General features: G+C 39.7%; 1 protein-coding gene across 1 annotated transcript; it reads right to left on the bottom strand.

Moving 5' to 3' along the window:
• Nucleotides 1-1,106: 1,106 nt before the first annotated feature.
• On the bottom strand, nucleotides 1,107-21,942 carry LOC139123007 (paired mesoderm homeobox protein 2B-like). Its single transcript, XM_070688947.1, has 7 exons — nucleotides 21,842-21,942; nucleotides 19,603-19,778; nucleotides 13,251-13,339; nucleotides 10,597-10,698; nucleotides 3,529-3,866; nucleotides 2,963-3,105; nucleotides 1,107-1,874 (listed from the first exon to the last, which is right to left on the bottom strand). The coding sequence occupies exons 2-7, from the start codon at nucleotides 19,691-19,693 to the stop codon at nucleotides 1,675-1,677; spliced, it is 963 nt and encodes a 320-aa protein (XP_070545048.1). The 5' UTR covers nucleotides 19,694-19,778; nucleotides 21,842-21,942; the 3' UTR covers nucleotides 1,107-1,674.
• Nucleotides 21,943-22,910: the final 968 nt, after the last annotated feature.

Here is a 22,910-nt window from a genome sequence, read left to right on the forward strand (position 1 = left end):
TTAGGGGGCGGTTTGTCTTTATTTACTTGTAAAGGCGCCCCAGACAAGCGCTTATTTCTATCATGAAGTGGACTTGGCCTGGTGTATACACATAAAATTGGCTCACCAGTCTGACGATCAGTAGGCCGAAATTTCCCTTCTATAGAAGTCTACCTGTCTTAGGGTGTCCTGTATCATACATGAAATAGACAGAGTACATCCCTAGCACAATGCCAAATAGTACTATGGCTCAGCGTAGCCAGTGTTCTTCAGTACTGTCGCTAAGCAACATCACAAAATTAGCGATAAGGTAGTTGAACTACTTTCCATTTTCGTTTCGTTGACCAAATATGCAGACTTGAATCGTTCTCTTTCGGCACATTGTTGACGTATGTGTAGCTCTGACTTTTAAAAAGCCAATTTTTCGTGCCAGTTTGTTGTAGGGGGAGTCGACAACAATGCATCCATTTTTAATAAATCGTTTAAAAATATAATGGATTGTTCTTTTGACTTACATTGATGTGCGTCTTGCAGTCGTTTGGACGAGCAAGAGGCTAAACTGTTACAAAAATTGGCAAAGACATTTCAATAAAAAAATCTGATAACAGCAAAATGCGGAAACGTATATACTGTATCATACAAAATGCTGAGATATTGATGTGTGCATCTTAAATATAAATACCATAAATTTTAGAAACAGAATATCTTAATATATTTCATTTACACTTTAGTTGAATGATTTACAAAGACCTGACTTATTTGTTGAACTTCCTAGAATATTATAAGTTATATTTGAATACATTACTTGATGTAAAAGAGATAATGTTTCTTTAAGATTGTGTGCAATTCGAAACTGATTGTTTTAAATTTCTGCCCAAACTTTCTGTAAGGGAACTTTCTGAACTTTAAACCTCATTTCACACAATCAGTACAAAACTCAGGGGTCATAGTTCAATTTTTGAGATATGAGAACTCGATATATATCTATCTATCTATCTATCTATCTATCTATCTATCTATCTATATATATATATATATATATATATATATATACTGGCAGTCTATCGTTGTATTAGCTCTACATTTTTTCAATTCAATGCGGTGAAAATATTTGATTTGATTTTTTCGATAGTTTAAAATGATTCAACTCAAGCTATACTCTGAAAATAGCCGCAAAACGGGTGGTATGGGGTTTTCAAAACACACCCTTTGATATGTATTCTACTTTCACTACGTTTTTCTGTGACCACGTGCTCGGCTCAAGGCCTTAAGTGACACAAAATGGACCGCTGGCAAAGTCCCTACAGCAGCTATGCATCTCAAGCATAACTACTCTAATTTTACCGGCGACAGTGCCATTGTTTCCCGATAGTTTGTGGGCGTTTGCTATACGTAAGACACTTACCTTTTGCAATTTTACAAAATCATACTTTATCTAAAATTGAAAAAAGTAGTGTGATTTCAAAATTTGGAACGATTTTTAATGATAATTACTGTATGCTAGTTATTTAGCGCATCCACCAAGTACTTTTGTTCCTACATGCTGTTTCTACACCTTAAAGGCAATGATACGAAGGGCTTGATTCGTTCTGTCTTCCGTACATCAGGAGTTCTTAGAACGAGAAAATTCATTGGCTAATCCTTCCCAGTACGCAAGGTGAAAGTTTCTTACGGGCACGTTGATTGGTGCGCTCCTTATGACGCTGAAGAAGGATGAGGATAGCGAGCACTCGGCGTCAGTGAGTACATCAGAGCCTTTGTGTATTCCTTGGCCCTTTGCCTGAGTTGAGCGACGCTTGAAGACCGCTGGTATACAGGAACGTGTGGAGATGAATAGGGTGCTACAAAAGTACAATTGCATTCCGGATCACTACAACTGTTCATCGACGTCGTAGCTGTAAGAAAAAAATGGCGCCAAAAGGAGTTGTTTATCTTATCCAGTCTCGTATAAAACTTGGGTAGATATGTTCGGTGGTAAAGAAACTTTAGAACGTTACTCACCATACTCGTGCTCTATTGAACACTGATGTTTCAGCAAAGATGGGCCAAAGACGCCGCCATTATATAAGTGTATTTGATACAACTCTCCATGAAGCAACACTCGCTACACGTTTGCGATGAGTGTACTAATTTTCACCGTTCACGGTGAATTATTGGTAACTATATCGACAAATTGAAGGTCCCTAACGACCACATTACTGACAGTGCTTTTCAGCGCAAAAAAGTTATGATAACACGAACCCATTCGCCTCCATTCCTCCCCCCACCCAAGAATTTCAGGTGACCGTTTTTTCGAGTTGAGTAAAACGGATTGTACGGTGCCCAAGGAAGCTTTTATTTAGCTTTAATCCCGCTGGTGGGCAAGAGTAAAGATTAGCGGAAACAGCTTAACAGCTTTGATCACTAATAACCTAATATAAGGAGACGTAAGGGTTACCTGGGCTTAGGGATAGCGTACAAAGCTTGAGGGCCTCAGGAAACCTAGGTTCGTATTCAAACGTTTGTGCCCACTAATCTTTATCTGTAGCCTGGTCAAATGTTAATTTGACAGCTCAAGATTATGCATGGTAAGCAGTCATGGAATATGTATACAGCTTTGATAGTTAATTTATACTCATCGAGTGAATAAATGGATGTCTATCTGTCTGTCTGTATGTCTGTCTGTCTGTATGTCTGTCTGTATGTATGTATCTATGTATACATCTATCTTTCTATCTACCTATCTATATCTTTGTCTGTCTATCTATCTATCTATCTATCTATCTATCTAGCTATCTATCAATCTATCTGTCTGTCTGTCTGTCTGTCTGTCTATCTATCTATCTATCTATCTATCTATCTATCTATCTATCTATCTATCTATCAATCTATCTATCTATATCTATCTAGATAGCTATCTATTTATCTATCTATCTATCTATCCATCCATCTATCTACAGATCGATATGTGAATTCCATATGTTTTCATGCACAAAGAACCTACCTCCATGCAATGGGTTGATTATTCGGAATTCGTTTCCTGACTGTGTTTTCCAAATACTACTGCTCGGTTCGTCCGTGTCACTAACAACTTCTCTTTCTCCAGGTCTGTCGAAACTTTGGTTCTCTGCCATCGGACTCGGAGATCTGTGGAGCAACGTATGATGGAATTTATATCAACGCACAATTCTAAAATGACCTTTGACAATGGAGAGTCACCTTCAACTCAAACTTTCAGAATCTTTGGACGAGGAACTCGACAAACTTTCTGTGAGACATAATTAGTTCTTTCGTAAAATGTAAAGATCTCTTCAAAAAACAAACCCAAAGATGAAACTTGTATCAATCTGTAATTAATAAAATGAAGATTTTAAAATGTTATCGGACAAGCTTCTGAAAAAGCTACCTCGATCACTGACGTTCACTTCATAATATTGAAAACAGTAGCTCAGCATTGCGACGGATAAATACCAACATTTACATCTCAAGGGCAAAATCGATGGTTAAAACTAATGTTTGCATTCCGCGGTAAATTTGACGTTGAGAGAAGAGGTAAATAATCTGTAGTACCGTGTTGTGGGTTCCTCGTTTTGATGTTGTGATTCCAAGGCGTTCAGAGTCTGCATTCCGCCTTCGCCAAGCGGGGACGTAGCGCTCTCGTCAGAATCCGCACCAGGAATGTCTGTTTGTTGTCCCGTGGAATTCCCGCCCCTTTCGGGACTGTGTTGGTCATTGCTCTGTTCGTCGCCCGCTGTGCCAAATGAGTTTTGGTCGCACACCAGTGTCTCCCCAGCTTCTTCTTCGTGTTCGTTCGGTTGTTCTTCGGCCCCTTGTTCGCCGTTTTCCGGCTGATCTCGTTTGTCTTTTCCCGTCTTCCTCCATTTGGCACGTCTATTTTGAAACCACACCTTGGCACGTAAAGCGAAAAGATGTTTCGTTACTCGGGCTCCCAAGCCCTTGAGACGACAAGAATATTTCTATCACCATCATAACTTTATAGGTTTCAATTTAGTTCCCCTCCTTTCAGAATTCAAATCCCCTGATGTTTCACAAAGAGTACTTTCTGCGTTGAATATTTATAAAATAATTCAGAACCAAATAAATGAAGGAATACTCTGAATTTCAAATGTCTGCATACGTCGACTTAATTCCATAAGAAAGTTTACAAAGGTGCATTGTCAAAAATGATAGATCAAACACTATTTGTTCAGAATCTTCAAAATTAGTCCAACAAAGGATTTACAGTGTTATATACCTTGAAATTGAAATTGCAGTTTCTCTCTCAAACGTAGAAGTGAATGGTCTTTGTCCAAAAAGGGAGTATTTAGTGTCCGAGGTACTACAGGTGATTACGCAAACTCACAGAAATTGCATAATATATCAGTTTGAATATTTATTAGGGAATCGCTCCACCCCAACACTCTTGTGTCCAAGTTCTTTGTAAAAAGTCCCACCCATTACAATGAAAAATGGTTCAATCAAACGCTTTTAGTATAGTCATCATGTAAAGTTTCACACATAGATGAACTTGTATGTTCACTCAAGTTCGACTGCTGACACAATTCTCAGTTTGGAAGAGTCAGACTTCAGTGTGTTATACTTTGGTCAGTATTTTTACCGTTAGGGAGGGTGTGGATGTATTTTCTTTAAGATGTTTGCGCTTTTGGTAAAATACGCCCAGGGAACAGATATTTGGACTCTCAACTTTTCACAGTACTTTTCTGGTATACCAATTGTGGGGGCTCATTTTAAAGCTCGTTATGTAAGAAAAATGTTTATATTTTATGTTTTTGAAAATCGAAAATTATACATTTTCCATGGAGTTAACACAAGAATGACGGCCATATTGAGTATCAAATATCGGTAAATGTTCGGTGACATGTTTTTCTAGTCCCAAAATTTGCACAGTGACCGCTGTTTTTAATTCTTGATTTTGTAAAAACGGTTGAAAATTTCAATGAGGAATAAGTTTTCGCAAACGTTTAAGTCTTTCATTTCGAGGCGCATGCTACTCTAAGGATATTTCCCTGAGAGACTTTTGTTTCGACAAAGTATACACACAGCAGTCAATGGAAGCATAGTTGTTTGGTTGGTTTCTTTTCTTGTTTGCTCTCCGCAAAACACTGGTTATTTTTTTAAAAAGAACTCTTAGATATAGCTGACCACTCTCCCGTATAAAAGGTACGTACAGGCTGATGCCCCTTACCGACATGACATCGTTCTGTACGCTGTCAATTCCGCGTTGCTTGGATCTCTTGGCTGTGGTATGTGTGTGTAATGATTTCGCAAAGATGAAAAGTTTTCACACTCGCTCTCTCATTTTCTAAACACAAAACCATTCAATAATCTGGGATTTTTTTATTTGACATAACGCTCGCCGCTTTTAAGTGATCTTGTAGATCGGCCGGAGACGGGGGGTAGTTGCTAGCACACACATCTTGTACACCCCTCGCCAAGGACTAAAATAATAAGGAAAGCAATCGTTTTCCACAAAAGCGAACGATTTTCAGAACAATGGATTTATCAAAAAAGCACTTTTGATAAATGCTGAAATCATAGCGACATCGCAATATAACTTCTCTCTTGTACCAGGAATACTATAGAAAATGGCAGTATTGCAGTTTTCACAGCCTTTAACTCTTTGAGAGCAAAAGTCAATTTTTGCCACCTCAATAAAATTTACTCTAGTAATTTTTTTCAAATTTTTGCCAAAATTTTGATGCAAAACTGTAGCCAATAAAATGTGGTATCTATTTCATCCAAAATTGTCAAATAAATTGAAGAAAAATTCATAAAAAATAATAAAATGTTGCGCCAAAATTTTTGTGGTAAAAAATTACAGCACTCAAAGAGTTAATATTTTATACTTGCCTTATTCGAATTAGATGATAAACAAAATGTTTATACCATCAATAGGAACCATCAATAGGCTATGAGCAAAAGCTAGATTTGTTACTTTTGGAAATCACGGCGGCTTTGTCTTCAAAGTACGGGACAAGTTGTGACGTCATTATCTCAATAATCTCACTTGGATTATTTGGTTTTCTTAACTTTCCAACGGATGCTTCACAAGACACTGACATGTCTTTATTTGTATCGATGTTTCGCTTTGACCAAGAAGCTTCCCTTCTCAATTGTATTATCACTTCAAACGCTCAGAATTTCTTGACGTTTTCTATTCACGCGAATACGATTTGCCCAAGGAGTAATTGTCAATCAATTATTTTAGCTAATTGGCTTTGCTCTGTTCCAAATACATTGCGACATCGTCAGGGCTATGCATTATAGCGATATTATATTGGAGGAGATACAAATCGAATCTCCAGACGGGGTCAAACCTAATTTAAATACGTAAATTGAATTTTGAGCTCAGAGTACAACGACGACAACTTCAGCAGTCGTTTGAACTCGGCCGCCACGGCGAGAATGTCAGAATAAAAGGAGTATTTTCGAAGAAAATAATTGAGGGAAAAGCCAGAACTCAAGCTGGAACTCAATTTCAAAGATGGCGTAAATTGAACGGCTACATGAAGCGAACAGTCAATTTTCATGCGAAGTTTTGGCGGGAAGAGCACGGCGATGAATAAGTTAAACGACTGGAAATTAGTTGTGACGAGAGCGTCCAATCTGACATTCGAGAACAATTTCATTACACTAGTTTAACCTACAAATTACTGTGTACAGTAAAATAATAGTGAAATCATTGAAAAGTCGGCAAATGTCAATTGCTGGCGGCACGACATCTTTATTAAATTCTGTATGTCAACAAGATTTAATAATAGTCGTAAATGTGGACAGATAGCGGAGAGTGAAGATTGCGCCTGTGAGGCGGCAAATTACCGCGCTCTGAGTAAACCTTGCAAGCCGGATGATTCACAACGAGCGATAGTCAGTGCCCTTTGTAAATTGAAGATCTTTTTTCAATCAGTGATAATAAACAGAATTTTTCCCGTCTTGAAAATACGTACTGTCTTGCAGGTTCAAGTTTTTATTCGGAGGAGGGTAACAGATTTGCGTCAAAATATTTTGATAGGGGAACGGGCTTGTCTGTCCGTCCTTTTTTTATTACGTGTCAAAAATCATAACAGGCAGTGAATTTATGCTGACCGTTGAGTTGCAATAATCTTTAAAGACAATGATATACCGTTTGTATGATCCGAAATGAAGATGATTCTGACCCATTGATGGTTAGTTACTTCAAATCTTTCGACTACTGTCGACACTTTACTCTTTTCTGACATTGCGCAGAACACGTTTGACTTTGTATTCCATATATGAACATTATGTACAGTTGTTAATATATTTCAAAAGGTAATTAGGCTACGCCAACGTTGTCTTGCTAAGTGTTCACCAAATAGGTAGAACTTTACACTGGCAGAAAGATTTTTACACGTTCGTCTTTCACTCATTCCTCTGTTATTTTTCAAGAAAGAAACTCGCTGCCTTTTCTCCACTCTTTTCAAACTTAATTATCGTTCAATACGTTTCACTTCAGCTGAAAACAGCTTGAAATTAATGACGTCACTAAAACGGGAGAGAGTCTCCAGTGGTGTATGACACTCAGCTAAGTTATTGTATGTAATGTATGTATGTATTTTGACCAGTTCTCGTCTAAATAAGGCCGACCCTAAACTCCCTCTCCCTCAAAACGTAAAACACTAGGTTTTGGCGACGTTCAGAGGCGTCATTCAACCCACCTTTTCAGAAAGTTTATTAACAGTGACTCGGAAAAACGGTGAAATCTGCTTCCATAAAACAGTGACGTATACTGATTGCAAGAGTGATGAACATCCTTTAGAAAACGTAAAACTTTCCAAAAACCAAAAATTTCTACCATATTTGTTAAAAGAGGCAGGAGACAATTGGCAATGGTGGTAAAATACCCAAGTAGTTTGTGATACGGCAGATATGATATGTATACACAAGTAACGCCATCCATCATATGATCAATTAATAATGTTTGGTCTGGCTGGTCAGAACTTAAATGACGTTGTGGGACAGCCAAATGGTCAAATACAAGTCGAACAGATATTCAAACGAACTGAATGCAAAGTAGTTTAAAGTTCGAATCTAGCTTCAGCTGTTACCGTAATCCTATGTTTTTTTTTTCTATTTCTGACAAATTATATTCCCTAGGCTGGTGAACTTAATGCGATGTTGGTTTTGTTTACATGTATTGTTGTACGGCATTCAAACGTCAAGTCGATTTGTCGCTATCGACAAACTTTAGTCAACTCGTAAACTCTTAATCAAGGACTTTATCTGAAGTGATAAGTGCAAAAAGTAATTATCAATAGCCCATTAATACCCAATTTGCTACAAATGTATCTATGCCACAATTGAGATTGGTGGCTTTCGATTTATTTTTAACTTGAAATTTTGACTTTTTGCCTTGAGACGATATTTGAGTACACTTAGTAGAAATGGAATTCCGTTCAATGTACTTCATTTATTCTCGTTACTGTTGCTGTTGCCGATAAGTATGAGGGGGTGTTTTTATAGTTTAAATTATTGTTGTTGTGCAATTGTTGCAACGTTTCAATGCTACGGATGTTATTTTCACTGAATCGACGACTCAATCATATCACCTGCACGTCACATTCATTTCATCTTCACGTACGTTATTTCAGTCACTGAATGCTCGGGCCTCGATATGAACTTGAACTCCTCTTATCAGATGTACTTGTAGTTTGAGATTGAGGTGTGCGATATAACGGTCTCGTTAAACAATGTATTGTATGTATCACACATTCCACATGAGTTATCTGTTTAAGTGTCACGCCGGAACATAATCACGATCACAAATCAATCAATCAATCAATCGTGTCTGTGGTTAAAGTTTCTTTCTTTTTGTCTATTTTCTTCATTGCTTAATATTTGCCATTGTCTGTTACATCATAACTTGTATATACTTGAAAAAATGGCCACCAATACAACATCGTGCTGAGCAGATATCAACCCCTTGCTGATAATACAACGGGCGGATTTAGAATTCTTCAGACACGGCGTCATAAAACGATTCGCTGAAAGACTGTGCATCTAGCCGAGGACAGTGACTGTAATTGAATTAATAAACCTTCTATTACTTATGCAAACACGCTAATTGAATCGACCAGAAAGCATTCTCTTGTCATCGAAAGAAATAACGGTCTCGGTAACTCGACGATCTAAATTTCTCGTAACTGTCTTGACGGTCCCCAGGTTGATTTAGCATCACTGGGAAATTACACAGAACTTTTCTGTGCCGGTTATTTTGCATAATTGCCATATCTATAATTCCCAATAACGAATGGGGGCGACTTTATGAACCGTTTACTGTTCTGAGCCACTTAATACTAATGAAAAGCACTTGCACATTTTATGAAGTTGAAAATTGGAACCGCCTCCGCTGATTGCGAGTTTTCGCATGATACGTTGAGTTTCTTTTTCTTGAGAAGATGTCTCGGGACTTCATCACGCAGACGTACTTGATTATATGCGATAAGAGGCCGTCCACCCTTTGTTCGGCCTGTATGAGCATCGACACATAGAGAGTAAAACACTATGAGATCAGACATCTATGCGTTCACACACAACATGGCATCAAGTACTGCATGTTTTGAGTCGCTGTCGGTCTATGTCTGTTTGTCTGTCTGTCTGTCTGTCTGTCTGTTTCTGACTGTATGACTGTCTGCCTGACTGTCTTCCCGAGCTTGTTTTACGATATCAATATGTTAGCGTTCTGTATGAACGACACCGTTTCACTACTTTTGGTGGCACAACAGTATGACGTGCATCAAAGTATATCATATCAAGGCTTAGCGCATCATATCGTTTGATTTAAAATTCGCAACAGCACATTATCGTTTCCAATTTCTGAAACGTCTTTCCCGCCAAAAAGCATTATTTTCGCATCGAAGATTCCCTGGTGGTGGCCTAATTTTGTAACAGATGAACTTTAAGTCTCATGGGGACTCCCAGCGTACCAGGCTGCGGACTCTTGGCCGGGTTTATCTGCAATGGCGACCGAAGGACCCACCCTGGTGATTGCCGGAAAATTCTGAGCGTAATCCTTGAATGCTCTGTGATTAACGTCATCAGACTACTTGACTACTTGAGTTAGATTGACACTCGGGTCAGCAGATTTGACTGCGCACGTCTCAGCTATCCTGCGCCTTCGTTTACAAAGCCGCGGGAAATTGTCTATGTTGCTGACTTCAGTTTCCAGCACGGATCAAACTGGCTCACATTGTATTACCCTAAGCTAACTAAATTTATTTGCAAATGCTTGATAATTGAGTGAAATGTTCAGCCTAATCGTATAACATGTTTATTTGATTATCTAAACTCAATTATCTTATCAGCTTGCTGCACCTGTGTCGTCCCGTCCCCAAGGGAGACAGCGGCCACCACGCCGTAATGCATTTTTGATCCAACATGGCGCCCCGACTATAGAATTGCCATATCATGGGAAACGGCCACTGATTTCAAATCATGGGTGTCGGTTACAGAGGCGGTCCCTCGGTCTAAGCCGAAATCGAAAGACGTAATTGGGGTACATGAACTGGTTTTCTCTGGTAAATATTTAATCGCTGGTATTGTTACATAAATAATTTTTTGCGAAAGCGTCGTAGAATAATCAATCGTGTTCCCGTTTACCTGCACTCTGGCTTCAGTCAAGTTTATTTTCATCGCAAGATCCTCTCTCGTGAAGACGTCGGGATAATGTGTCCTGGCAAAGGCAGCTTCAAGTTCTTTGAGCTGATAAGTGAACAAAAAAAGGAGTATGTTAACAAAATTGATCAAACTAACATATCTTGGCTTTTAAATTAATGGTGAAGAGACAGAACGCGAGAACATCATATTAGCGCGTTCGTGCACGCGTCGACATGCTCGCGCACGCTTTGTTGTGTGTGAACTCGTTTGCGAGATCCTCCTGTACGTGAAATATTCGCAATATAGTTCAGTTGTTTTATATTTTGAACCTCTAAAGGCTTCCTATTTATGAGTGAGATCGGAAAAAACATATACTGAGACTTTCCATTGGTATAGAACTCATAACACCCCTTTATAAACCATATATGACCGTAACAACGAATCATAAGCAAAGACAAACGGAAGAAAAATATGCTTGACGCAGAGCTCAGTGAGACGCGTTGAAGTCACGCGCCACGTCTGTCAGTTTACATCTGCCCGCACTTCTTTAATTGACACGCTCATCGCGCTCTTCCACTCGGGGAAACGACTTCTCTCAAAAGATTGGAGAGGTTTTAAAAATTAGACAGAATTTCGTGATTTCGACCTTATACGACAGCCATAAGGGACCACGGATTCGTAAATTGATCTATATTGTTTCACATTGTGCGTCCCCCCTTCATTTAGTATACATTGTTAAATTCCAAAACGAGGCACGTCAGATAAGGGAGAGAAAAAACTGCATATCTATTAGCCATGAAACAATAACGGAGCTGATATACGTACACAGTTCACACATGCACTCCATTCTGGGAAATCAAATTTTGGACATCTCATAAACAAGCCGTTCCTAAGGAGGTTAAAATGTATTTTGTCACAGTAGAATAGTCGAGGCCTGACACTTGCTCCCAAATTTATGGGCAGTGATTCCATGATGTAACGCGCTGCGGGTAATAAACCAATATTTGTATCTTCCTCGTTTGAAGATGATTTATGTCAAAGGAAAGCTTTTGACACGACGTGGAGGTGTAAAAACAACGTTAGCTCTCTCTAAGCTGGCAAACGTGCCCCGGAATTATTAGGGTTAATTCCGATATAAAACATCCAGTTTTAATGATGCCTCCATGGATGACAATAAATGGACGTACAGGTCGCCGTCTCTGCCATATCCCATGATTTATTAATGACAGTTGCATGATCGGATTTCGCGATAGAGTCATGCCAGGATTAACGATCGCAATCCGGGAATCATTCGCTGTACACATTTTCAGGCCCCCTCAACCCTCCACATATGAAACTATACCAAAAATCACTCTTCTTTTCTGAGAATTCCGAGCGAGGAGAAAATACGATCAATAATTTGTAGAAATGGCCGTAAAAAAATCGATTCTCCGCGGAAAGCAGCGCGGAATAAAGCACCTCATCAAATAGTGATAGTCCCGACAAAATGGCTGCAGGAAGGAGGTAGGAATTGACTGGCAAACTATTTGACATTTCCTGTTCACGTGCACAAGACCTTTGCTTTTGTCAGTTCCTGAGGCATCGGTAGAGCGAAGCCGACAAATACAGACTTGTGAACGCACGGCTTATGCAAAAAAAGTTCTGTTTCTTTTTGCAGGCTATAATCTGACTTCCAATATCTTATTCAGCCAGAAAATTTTTGAAGCGAGTTGTACTTTACTAAGGCGCCCGCGCGCCCCGTCGTACTTCCGACCGGTCGTAGCTCATCGCACTTGTTGTGATCGGTCAATTACAGACGCGCTTCCGTCCAATTGCCGCCGGGCGATCCGACAAGGGGCTGAAATATGAAAGGTGGCGGATTTCAATGTCCGCAAAACACACACACATGTCAGGGACTGATAATCGAGGTTATAAACACTTAGCGTGAAATTGCGACTTGTATCGTGTACGGTGACGATTTCGATACCAAACTTGGACATCCTATCGTGTTTGATTTTGTACGTGTCTTTGTGTGACCGATTATCGACAGTATACGTCGGTTTGAATGTAATGAACTCCCTTTGAAAGCTGTAGATAAATTTGTCTCCCCAAAAAGTCGTACTGTTCGGTATATAATAGGGTGAAAGTATTTTATATGCACGATTTTTTATATTTATGACTCTTTACTGATGTGCTTTTTTTCTTTTCTTTTTTTGTTTTTGTTTTTGTGTTTTATGATTCGCAGAAATCTCTCAAGAGAATTCTAAACCGTCATACCATAAACGTTCAAGATCGATGCAGCAAGTATGTTCTCCTTGACCTTGGCGATTTCCTACTTGAGCTGCGTGATTTGAGAGTAAAAACTCACAAGAAGAAATGATTTTTCCCCAAAAAAGCTGATTGTGGTATTTCATATCGGATGTTGAGTCAGAAAGGTTTTACACTGCACAGGGAGAACATGTGCAGACTGAGAGCTGTAAGAATGTCAGGTGATTAAAATTACTGCCAAATACATCTTAAACTAGAAACATAAGTGACGAAAGCATTGTAATACCAAAGAAACATACAAAGGTCTGACTGACCACACAAGAAAACACCAAATACGATCCGGCTGTTTTTCTCAGTGCTAACATACATCGCATTCTCTCTATAGGGCGGTCTGCTTGAGATTTTTTTACCTGTTGCGTCGTGAACGTTGTCCGATTTCTTCGCTGCTTTCGTCGGAAAAAAGTGTCGTCGAATTCATTTCCGTATGGCAACGCCGAATCTACAGGAGAAAGAGAAAAAGCTATTGAGAGACGGCAGATAGATAGACAGACAGTCTGACAGACAGATAGACAGACAGACAGGCATATCAACATTATTAAATTGAATACACTGCCAACGAGGTTGATTTAGTTTAAAATTGCTTCATCAACAAGTCTAAAAATTATGCCATTAAGTTCCCCGAATTGTTTAATAGGTCATTGCTCTTATATGGGATTCTTGTGATGCCCAGAACGAGGCAAGCTTTTTTAAAGGGACAAGATCGGCCATTTTTCATGAATTTTGTTTGATACGAGATACTACTTATATTGTTTGACATGTTGAAAGATACTGAATGAATGGGTGACCATGCAGGTATTTGAACCCGGTTTTAGACATGATAAATGAAACCATCGCCAGAATGAATAAATAGTCATGACCATTTATTTATTTTCGCGATGGTTTCATTCATCGTGTATAAAACCAGGGTCTAATATATGCGTGGTCACCCATTCATTCTTTTAAACATGTCAAACAATCTCGTATCAAACAAATTCATGACAAAAATGGCCGACTTTGTCCCTTTAGGCAAATACAAAGCAATTTTATTGTCGGCATGCAGATCATGCATAGATAATTGTGTTCTTATTTACACTTTAAGATATATCTGCGTTCTGGCGGTATTTTGAACTATTTGATCGTGTTTACAATTCTTAAACAATCGTTTGGGTGTTTTAGTTTTTAACATCTTTGCCTTGCCTCATAGACAGAACACATACGCAAGATCTGTCCCAGATTGAAACTTGATAAAAATCTATGGCTCCATAATTGTAATATATAAAAACGTGATATTTTTACTTTCACACTGTCCCTCTGACGTACATTTCCGCCGTTGACCTATCGGCAGAAGCGTTACCTAATTAAAGAGTTTATAACCCAGGAATAACTTTGTCTTCCGTCAGACAGAGTGAGTGCGTTGAACGAAGGTATTTCAACACTCTCTATAAATCTACCCATTGAGTGTCGTTGTGCAGGTACCCTGGCTCATTCTAATGATCGCCAGCCCCTACTTACGAGGCGAATCACTCGGAATTATTGGCCACCCTGGTGTGCCGTGACATCCCGTGTCAAATAGCGACCACTCCCCTAGGGGTAATTTTCAACAGGTTTGACGAACGTCAACACATTTTAGATCCTCCACCAGCTGCCGCCGTTATTCGTCTGCACGGTGTTGTCAGCGTAACGTGATTGGAATTCTAATACTTTCACACATCGGAGTGTCAGATACGTGATCGTCAAAAAATGTACATCGGTAGTGCATTTAAATGGCCGGTAGCCGTAACTTTTGATATTTTCACTTTTCTTGTTTTATATTTCGATTGGAAGTTCTTGTCTCACTCCCCAGGGGCATGTTGAAACACTAATTAGCTTGTCAACACAGCGTCTCTACGTGCAAAATGCGCTGTTATTGTTTACATTTGAATTCCAGTCCGGACCAGAATTCATTTGTCAACAATAACAATGCGGTCTCAACATGCACAGGCTGAGTTTACAGGATAAACACTGCACGCCTCAACATGTTTTGAGAAGTAGAACAAGAAACTGTATTTTAAAGCAAAAATTGTGAAAAAGCCATTAAAAGTAACAGCAACTGGGTCTGTCAGTCCAATGGTTCTTCTAACACATCCGGTGAAACAACAAAGCTAAATTATCTTTTTCGCTCTAAATACTTTTCAAATATATTTAGTATCTCGTGCAACCGTGCCAATTGTTAGTACAACTTTGAGTCTAGATAATCGTAAATGGGCGAAGCATCAAAGACGATCTCTTAAAATTGTTATATATATATCCTTTTAGAGCGGACATATTGTCTTGGGAAAATTCAAAAAAGACGAGTGAAAATAAAACAACGCGGGACGGTGGGTCCGATTAAAACCATTCAACGGCTTCCTTTTTTGAACAAGTAGAGAGAGTCGACTATGAGAAGACAGGACTGCGAAGCTTGCATCGAATTTACAAGAAACACCGACTTGAACGGGTCAAGTGTGTCCAAGTACCAACACGCGTGGGCAAAATTTGAATTCACAGCACGGAGGCATATTGTCATTAGATATAAGAACCCCAGACAAAATATCCCCCACTCAAATCACTGTATTTTTCTTCAGAAATTTGATTAAAATAAAATTGCTTTCTTCTAATTTCCACAAGAAAAATCGTAGCACTTCATCTCGTCTCTCGCTACGAAATTACTCAAAATTTGCCCCATCTTCAGAAATTGTCTTACGCTATAAATAAAGCGACGGCAATTTCTTTTCTCATTCCTTAACCCCGCTTCCTTAAATTTGACCGAGAAGCAATTTTATGCCAGGGGGGAAATTGAAAGAAATTAATTCAATTTGTCGAGACCATCAGTAATTTCATTTATTCGATGGGTGTGAAAACGAGACGATCAAACACACCGGCGCACGTCATCCCAATCCTCGTCTTACCAACTTGAAATTAAATCGGAATCGTACTGAATGCCGTTCAGTTTTCCAGCACGGCCGCCATCAGATGACGTCCACGGGAAATGTTCTCCGATTCCGCCGCAGAATTAACCAACACGTTAATCAGAATGAACTTTTTCTCTCATGAACTTTAGAGTGAATTTCACAAAGATTTTGGCATACTGTGGCCCAAAAAGGTCACGTGGTGTCGCCGAGCTCAGCCTCCGGCAATCAGTAGAACTGGGGTTTCCGATAACTCAGCTGGTATATTGAGACAGCCTTTGTGAAAATCATATTGAATTTACGACAAGAATATCGCTTTTCAGTGGTGACGTCTCTTTCATTTCGTCTAACTGCGGTAGAAATGATCACAAATAGGATTCAAGTCCATCTATTGTATAGCCTCGTTTCCGACCTTTCCTCAACATTTTATTTGTTGTGGTAAAATTTTTGTTTTAAATGGTGATCGGTGATTGTGCTGTTGTATTTCATATGTGTTAAAAAAATCTCCGCACATCTGACACACTGTTCCAATTTACAAGGCCATATACTAAACCTTACTGTAGCTTCCTTTTTACAGAAATACAAATCACAAAAGCGAAGGTTCATTTTTATTTGGTGAAGAGATGCATCTCGGTAGAAAACATTTGTCGAGGGAACAAGGTAAACAGACGTTAAATCATTAATACCTGCATCCAAGTAGATACCCCGGCCACGTCGTGGCAAATTTTAGTTCAGTTGTCATATCTTTGCTCTGTGTAGATGAGGTAATTTCTCTGTCGGCAAGATAGCGAAACATTTTCTGCGAAAGTTTGGACTAAAAATCATAGCTTTGGTGATCTCTCCTTTTGGTCAAGGCACAGTCAAATACAGAGCAAAGTATATCTCGATTTTCTCGATTTTGGCTACAAAGGCCTCGACGCACATTTTTGCAAATTCTCAAGATCTAACAATTCTCTCCTACTCAGCATCTTCTTGTACTCATTTTGAAAAGTGTAAACAAAACCTAGCTTATCACTAGCTTTTAATTTTCTTGTTTATATTAAAATCAAACATTTAACTTGTTCCTACACTGAGAGTTGACAAATATCAATGGAGGCCATTTTGAATTTCAAATACCGTTAAATTTGTACTCACTACTATCGTCCAAATATCTTTGATTTTAATTCTTGATCATGAATAAAAAAATGTTTAAAGATTCTTTGGCCAAAGTATGAGCGAAAATGTAAAACTTTAATTTCTGTAATGCGTTCGACCTTAACAAAACTGTCAGCGTTTTCATTTTCCTAGATTGCAGTCGGATCAGAGCATTTAAGTCAGAAGTGCTGACTCGACAGAATTGTACTGTAGACTGTAAGTAAACCATCTTTGTCTGGGCCGTTGAAATTATCGCGACAGTAATGATATACTAGCATACTCTTCTCGCTTTTTGAGCAAACCCATAGAATGTCCCAACGCGAAAATTCTCACCCCTTTGACCTCTCAAATGACCAAATCACAAAGCCCTAAATAAGCGCTAAAGACACTATCGGCTACCGGCTAGAGTTCGCGACAAACGCCATAAATAAACTGCAATGAAATCTCGTACAGTCCGTTTTGTGTCACACATTAAGCTATATAACTCATCAATATTGTGCGCGCTTTACGTCGGAAACCGCTTGGCTACAGTCCTGATGTGTGGGGAGACTGTGGTTTGACGCTGTATTTCCCTGTTCTTGCTGACTGCTATCGAATAAGGCATTATGAAGACGAAGGGTTCCGCGGATCGTATTAACAACTATGCATCGAAGGGGTCGACTGTTTTTCAATCTTGAACCAGAGCGCCACCCTTCGGAGATACAAGATCGTACCACCGTAAGTTCCAACAGCAGGGCAGACTTAAACATCATCATGCCCACAATTATGACGTGTTTGTAGTCACATAAGTTTGATATGTGATTTCCACCGTGTGTTTCAGTAAATATCGATCACTCGCCACTTATTTCACTGGCAATTCTCCTGTGAAATCTGTCAATCAGAGAACAAGCAAAAGCAAAGCCACGCACGTCAGATATAATTAGCTCCCACAACAACGTCGTCACGACTGTCTTCTCTGTACTGTAATGAAATCCACATCACATTCAATTGACTCGGCGGCCTACATAACCATTGCTGTTTACTCACAGAATTGCTTATTAATTTACTGTAATTTCTGCACTTGTGGTCACATTTAATTATTAGTAACCACAATTAGTCGAGGTCTGGACGTTTGACAATCGCGTGGTCGATAGGCAAACAATAAACGCAGTAAAAAGTGTTACCCGCTCAGCGAGATAATGATATTAGGGCCACGAGTAATTTCGTTGAAGAAATGATATTCACATAACAGAAGTTATGAAATTGCATTTACATGTACCCTTTGCTGCGTATCCTTGCTTGTACATGGCTACTGCATCTGGTTTCATTTACATCGGGTTTCTCGGTGAAATTCTGGCGGCTAATTGGCATTAGAGCTCTGACTTCGAGAAGCCTGCGCCGCTCATGACGACTGACAGCGATTCTGAGTAGGCACAAAAACATCCGCTCTTTCGAATATACAAAACGTTAACGACTGGAAATGTGATTCTCAGGTGAACGAAACATACCAAAGACCTGGCCTGGTCTAATTTTGTTGGCTCTTTTTGCTTCCAGACGGGCAAGTGCTAAATTGAAGTAAGCAGAGGCGAGCGAAAAGAACCGACTCAGCGATAGGTCCACAGCATATCACTTCGGCACTAACTCGTCAAATTCGCGGCAATTTGCCCGCGCAAATCAAATTTACCGCGCGTCATATAATCCGGAGTTTAATCCAATATGGATTAATAGTCCACAATCATTTCATTATCCGTCCTAATTGATTTATATGCCTCAATTTTCAAAAGTAAACTGACCCGCCATTATTTGGTATTGCATTACCAAGGACTCGGCTGCAAGTCGAGGGCTTCGTGTCGTGTGCTGATTGACCCCGTTCCATGCTAGAGAGGACACCAACGGCGAGCAAAAAGGTGTCAAACTCCTATGGAGCGACAGAAAGCGTCAGCGAAAAAAACCGGGCGATTTATCAACCTTTTAACGACGATACCGTCGATACGACATCACGGTCCGTCTGTTCAGTAGCAGTCTGAGCTGTACGATGTGCGTTGAAGTATCGCAGCGGGAAGCGTCTACCGTTAACGAACTCAGGTGACCTCAGGCTTACAGCATGCACGATGTCAACCTCCAATTTATGTGTGTGTCGGCGTAAAATCAGTTAGGTCGGGAAAAATTCACTTATTCGGTCAATTTGGCTCTAATTTCATGTAAGGAATTGAGGAAAAAAATCAGGAAACTGGATGGAACGGTCTAGTTACGTCAAACGAAATACCTCAATAACTGACATTTAGCCAGCACCTCGTCTCAAAATTGAAATTTTTTATGAAGATTATTAGTATTTTTATTGGTATATCGAATTTCTCTCATGAAGTTTAAATTAATTTAAATTGCAAAGTGAGAAGCTAGTGCAAGGTGATGTATATTTGAAGGTCGTAACACTAACATGTTGCTTTACGTTACGCCACGAATTCAATATCTCGTGGCAACTTTTTATAGGTTGGAGGAAATACACATTCACTCTCGGTTGGTTGAGAGACAACGTGTTCGCATAGCTACACTCAATGTGAGGAAACTTTTCAAAATTATTTAAGATCGCAGCTGAGATAGCTTATGTGCGTGGTGTGTGTGTGTGTGTGCGTGTGTGTGTGTGTGTGTGTGTGTGTGTGTGCATGTGTTGGCGTATACTTACAGAGTGTCGACGCTGGTAGGGTGGACCCTCCGGTGATACTTGGCCCGCACAGCGAGTAGTTAGAAGGCATCGGAAAGTGATAACAGAACATCTTGGAGAAGATTCAGCCCCTGACGTCTTCCTTCGAGACTCTTCGTTTTACGCTTCGGGGGAGAGCCACACAAACCTTTAGCAGGCTGAGGAGGGTTTAGAAAATGTAAGGGGTTACGTACGACGTACACATGACAACGGCGTGCGCATTTGTTTGTTTGTTGGGTGGTTGACTGTTCTTGGCCCTATCCCAAGTCACCTACAGCGAGATTTGTTTCAAGGCGCCCAGACGTTCAATATTTGTCTCACAGTCTCAAAAGGGACTGTATACTCGTATCCTTAAGCAAGATGATACATAAACTTTTTCACTTATTCTATCAATCATACGTTCTTAAATTTAAGTGTTTATGACTAACGTCCATGTACTCTGTTAAAATTACCTGCTCTTGACAGTGTTTTAAAGCTCATATATAATATTTTTTAATTACTTCAGTGAATTTAATTTCAGAATTCTCCGTTCACATTCTTCTTAAGGATGACAGCGTAGGGTGCTCTGATGTCATCCGCAGGTAAGGTACCGTATTTTACCATAATATCAATCCCCATGGACCGATAAAACGAAGGAAATGTGCTGCAACTGTGAAATCAGAGATTCGGTACAAAAGGGTCCGTTTGAAAACCAGGAAATAATCGCTAAATCTGGAAATGGTTGAACGCGAAGTAAATTTAGCCCGGTTACGAGCTCGCATAACAAAGGGAAGTGATCGCAACTATCGCTGAAATTGGGCGGTTGTAGATTTCAACTCGACAGATGGAGAGTACAAAATGTCACAGATACCGTGCCGATCTCTGTTTGCATGAGCTCATTGGAGTCTACACGTATAATTACTGCAAGCACTCCACTTTACGGGATTATCCCCATCTTAAGCGTGTCCCAATTTCACATCGCATCATTTTATCGGATTATTCCAGTCTCTGCGAGGTCGGGGCGGACGCCTGCTATTTCATTATAAGTGTGGTTCGCCCAGTCAGCACCCTCATAAGCCGCTTGTCACGGAACACGGTTGCTTTCAACGTGGTTTTCGGATAAAATCTCGCCTCGTCGGGTTAAAATGGCGTGAAGCGAGAGTCCCTCTCTCAGTTTTGTTGCAGATCTGCTAAACTCACAGCACTGTCGTCATCAAAATATATTTTCATATTGTTTTCACGGTGACATTGTTTCACCAAAAAATTTACTTCAAGAATTTATGGTTGTGACGGCATTTGTGTGAAAAGATTTCGTGCCCAGTCGACATGTATATATTTACAACCAACGAAAAGCTGTTCTCACGATGAACATATCTCGGTGTCAAATTTGACCCACATATCAATTCTTTGTAAATAGTCGCAGTGCATACAGCCTCTAGAAGAGCGCAAAGAACTGATTTTTATGAAACTGAACAAAAGATCATTCGTGAAAATGGACTTAAAATGGTTATACCGGAATTAACAACTGACATCCTTTACCCATTGTGTATGTAGTCAGCCGAGTGGAGAGGATCCGTTCATAAAATATTTATCACTTTTGAAATAAAATTAAATGCCCTTGGTAATACAACACGCTGACCTTGCCCCAATGGTTTCCTATGAACACGGTAACTGTGTGATCTCAACCCAATATTTCATCACATAGTTTGTTTTCTCATCAATCATGCAATCGTTTTTTTCCACCGCCACTGTGCAGTTGCCAGATCCGTCGCAAGAATTTTCCCAATTACCCTAAATCCACACAACCTCTCAGTGGGGTCGTTTCTGGGAGCAAGACCAAGAAAGAAACCAATCATATAGGAACTTCGCCTGCAGTTCAGGGAATTTTGTAATTTAGTATGAGTATGTTAAACTCGACCGTGTGCATTAAAAAAACGCCGATGGATGATATTGCCGCTTCGCCATTATTTATACCTGTAACTTTGTAATTGTCAACAATGAACGACAATACGAACCCGAGGTGAACCCGAAACGTTACCGAACAACCCATGCAGCCTTGAAACGGTTTCGGACACACGCACAACAAATTTATAGTGTCTACAAAAAAAACGACGTCATAATTTACAGCTCAGTGATGGAATGAATGTTGTAAATATTAAAATATTCGCTGCTAAAGAAAAAACATCTTTGCTTCCTAGTGACAATGAAGAGCAGGCATGCCTATAGCATCGAGTGTACCTACCTGACGTCACCGCTTTTTTACACAAATAATTAAAGTATCGCGTCACGCTGAAGTGGACCACCGCATGGCTTTGTGACGTTTCCCAGGCTTCTGGTTGCAAACTGGAAAAAATGAAGTGTCAAAAAGGGATATAAAATGCAGTTTTCCGCGTAAGCTCCTCCTTCGGCGTAACTCGCCAGCATGCGTATCCGTCTCCCGGCGGATGTATCTCAAATACTCGTGTAATGTGGTCACAATCCATAAGTCGGCGACATTTGGTTTTGTATCATTACGCGGTAAGAGGGAGAGGAGCGAATGTGAAAAAAATAAGTCCCACTTCTGCTGTTATGTTCGATAACTAACAAATATAATTGACAAAATTTGATCAACAATCTCGGCGTTTGTGGAAAATTGTCGCTTCTTCGCCGAGGAAACAATGGATACGCACCACACATCCATCGTAACATAGGCACAAATTAGCTTGTGTGGAGCGTGAGGTACTTTCAGTAGTAAAATCTGTTTCCAAACCATTTCGAGACGGTTTGGAATCATTCCGCCTTTGTACTGAAATTGGACATCTTTATATGACTATGAAATCAACTCATCGTTTGCTCACCCGAGTTGCTGGTGGGATCCATAAAGTTGAGTCAACTTTGACCTGGATTCGATTCAGTGGCTAAATTAGAAATAATCATTGGGCAGTTATTAGGAAATTAATTAAACATAATCCCTGTGATCTCAAGCTTAAAATCTACCAGCCAATTAGACTGTTTTGGCCCTGTAGGCTTATTCGAAATATTTTTTCCCTTAATACCGCTGATGAACAAAACCGATATCCTTTTCTCTGAATGCTCCTCACTTTTTTCGCAATGCATTACTCCTGGTCATTCAGCGAGTGTTATATGTCTGAAAACAATTGTGTATGTCTATATAAATTGCTCAAATTTCATTATGCGGAACCTATAAATATTGGGTTCGCCGGTCCATGTACCGCAACAAAGAAAATAATGGCAGAATTAAATTAGTGACCTGCAGTTTAATAATTAATCATCTAATTATATTTTTCGAACCGGGAACTTTCCGGTTGGCG

This window comes from Ptychodera flava, chromosome 22 (genome assembly GCF_041260155.1).
Source record: "Ptychodera flava strain L36383 chromosome 22, AS_Pfla_20210202, whole genome shotgun sequence".
Taxonomy (NCBI): Eukaryota; Metazoa; Hemichordata; class Enteropneusta; family Ptychoderidae; genus Ptychodera; species Ptychodera flava.

What these genes read in the sequence shown, in the direction of transcription:
- LOC139123007 (XM_070688947.1), bottom strand. Translation starts at nt 19,693, where the DNA reads ATGTTCTGTTATCACTTTCCGATGCCTTCTAACTACTCGCTGTGCGGG. An exon ending in TGACTGAAGCCAGAGTGCAG is followed by an intron (nt 3,867 to 10,596) that starts GTAAACGGGAAC and finishes TTACGTGCCAAG; the next exon opens with GTGTGGTTTCAAAATAGACG. An exon ending in AATCAACCCATTGCATGGAG is followed by an intron (nt 1,875 to 2,962) that starts GTAGGTTCTTTG and finishes TTTTTCTTACAG; the next exon opens with CTACGACGTCGATGAACAGT.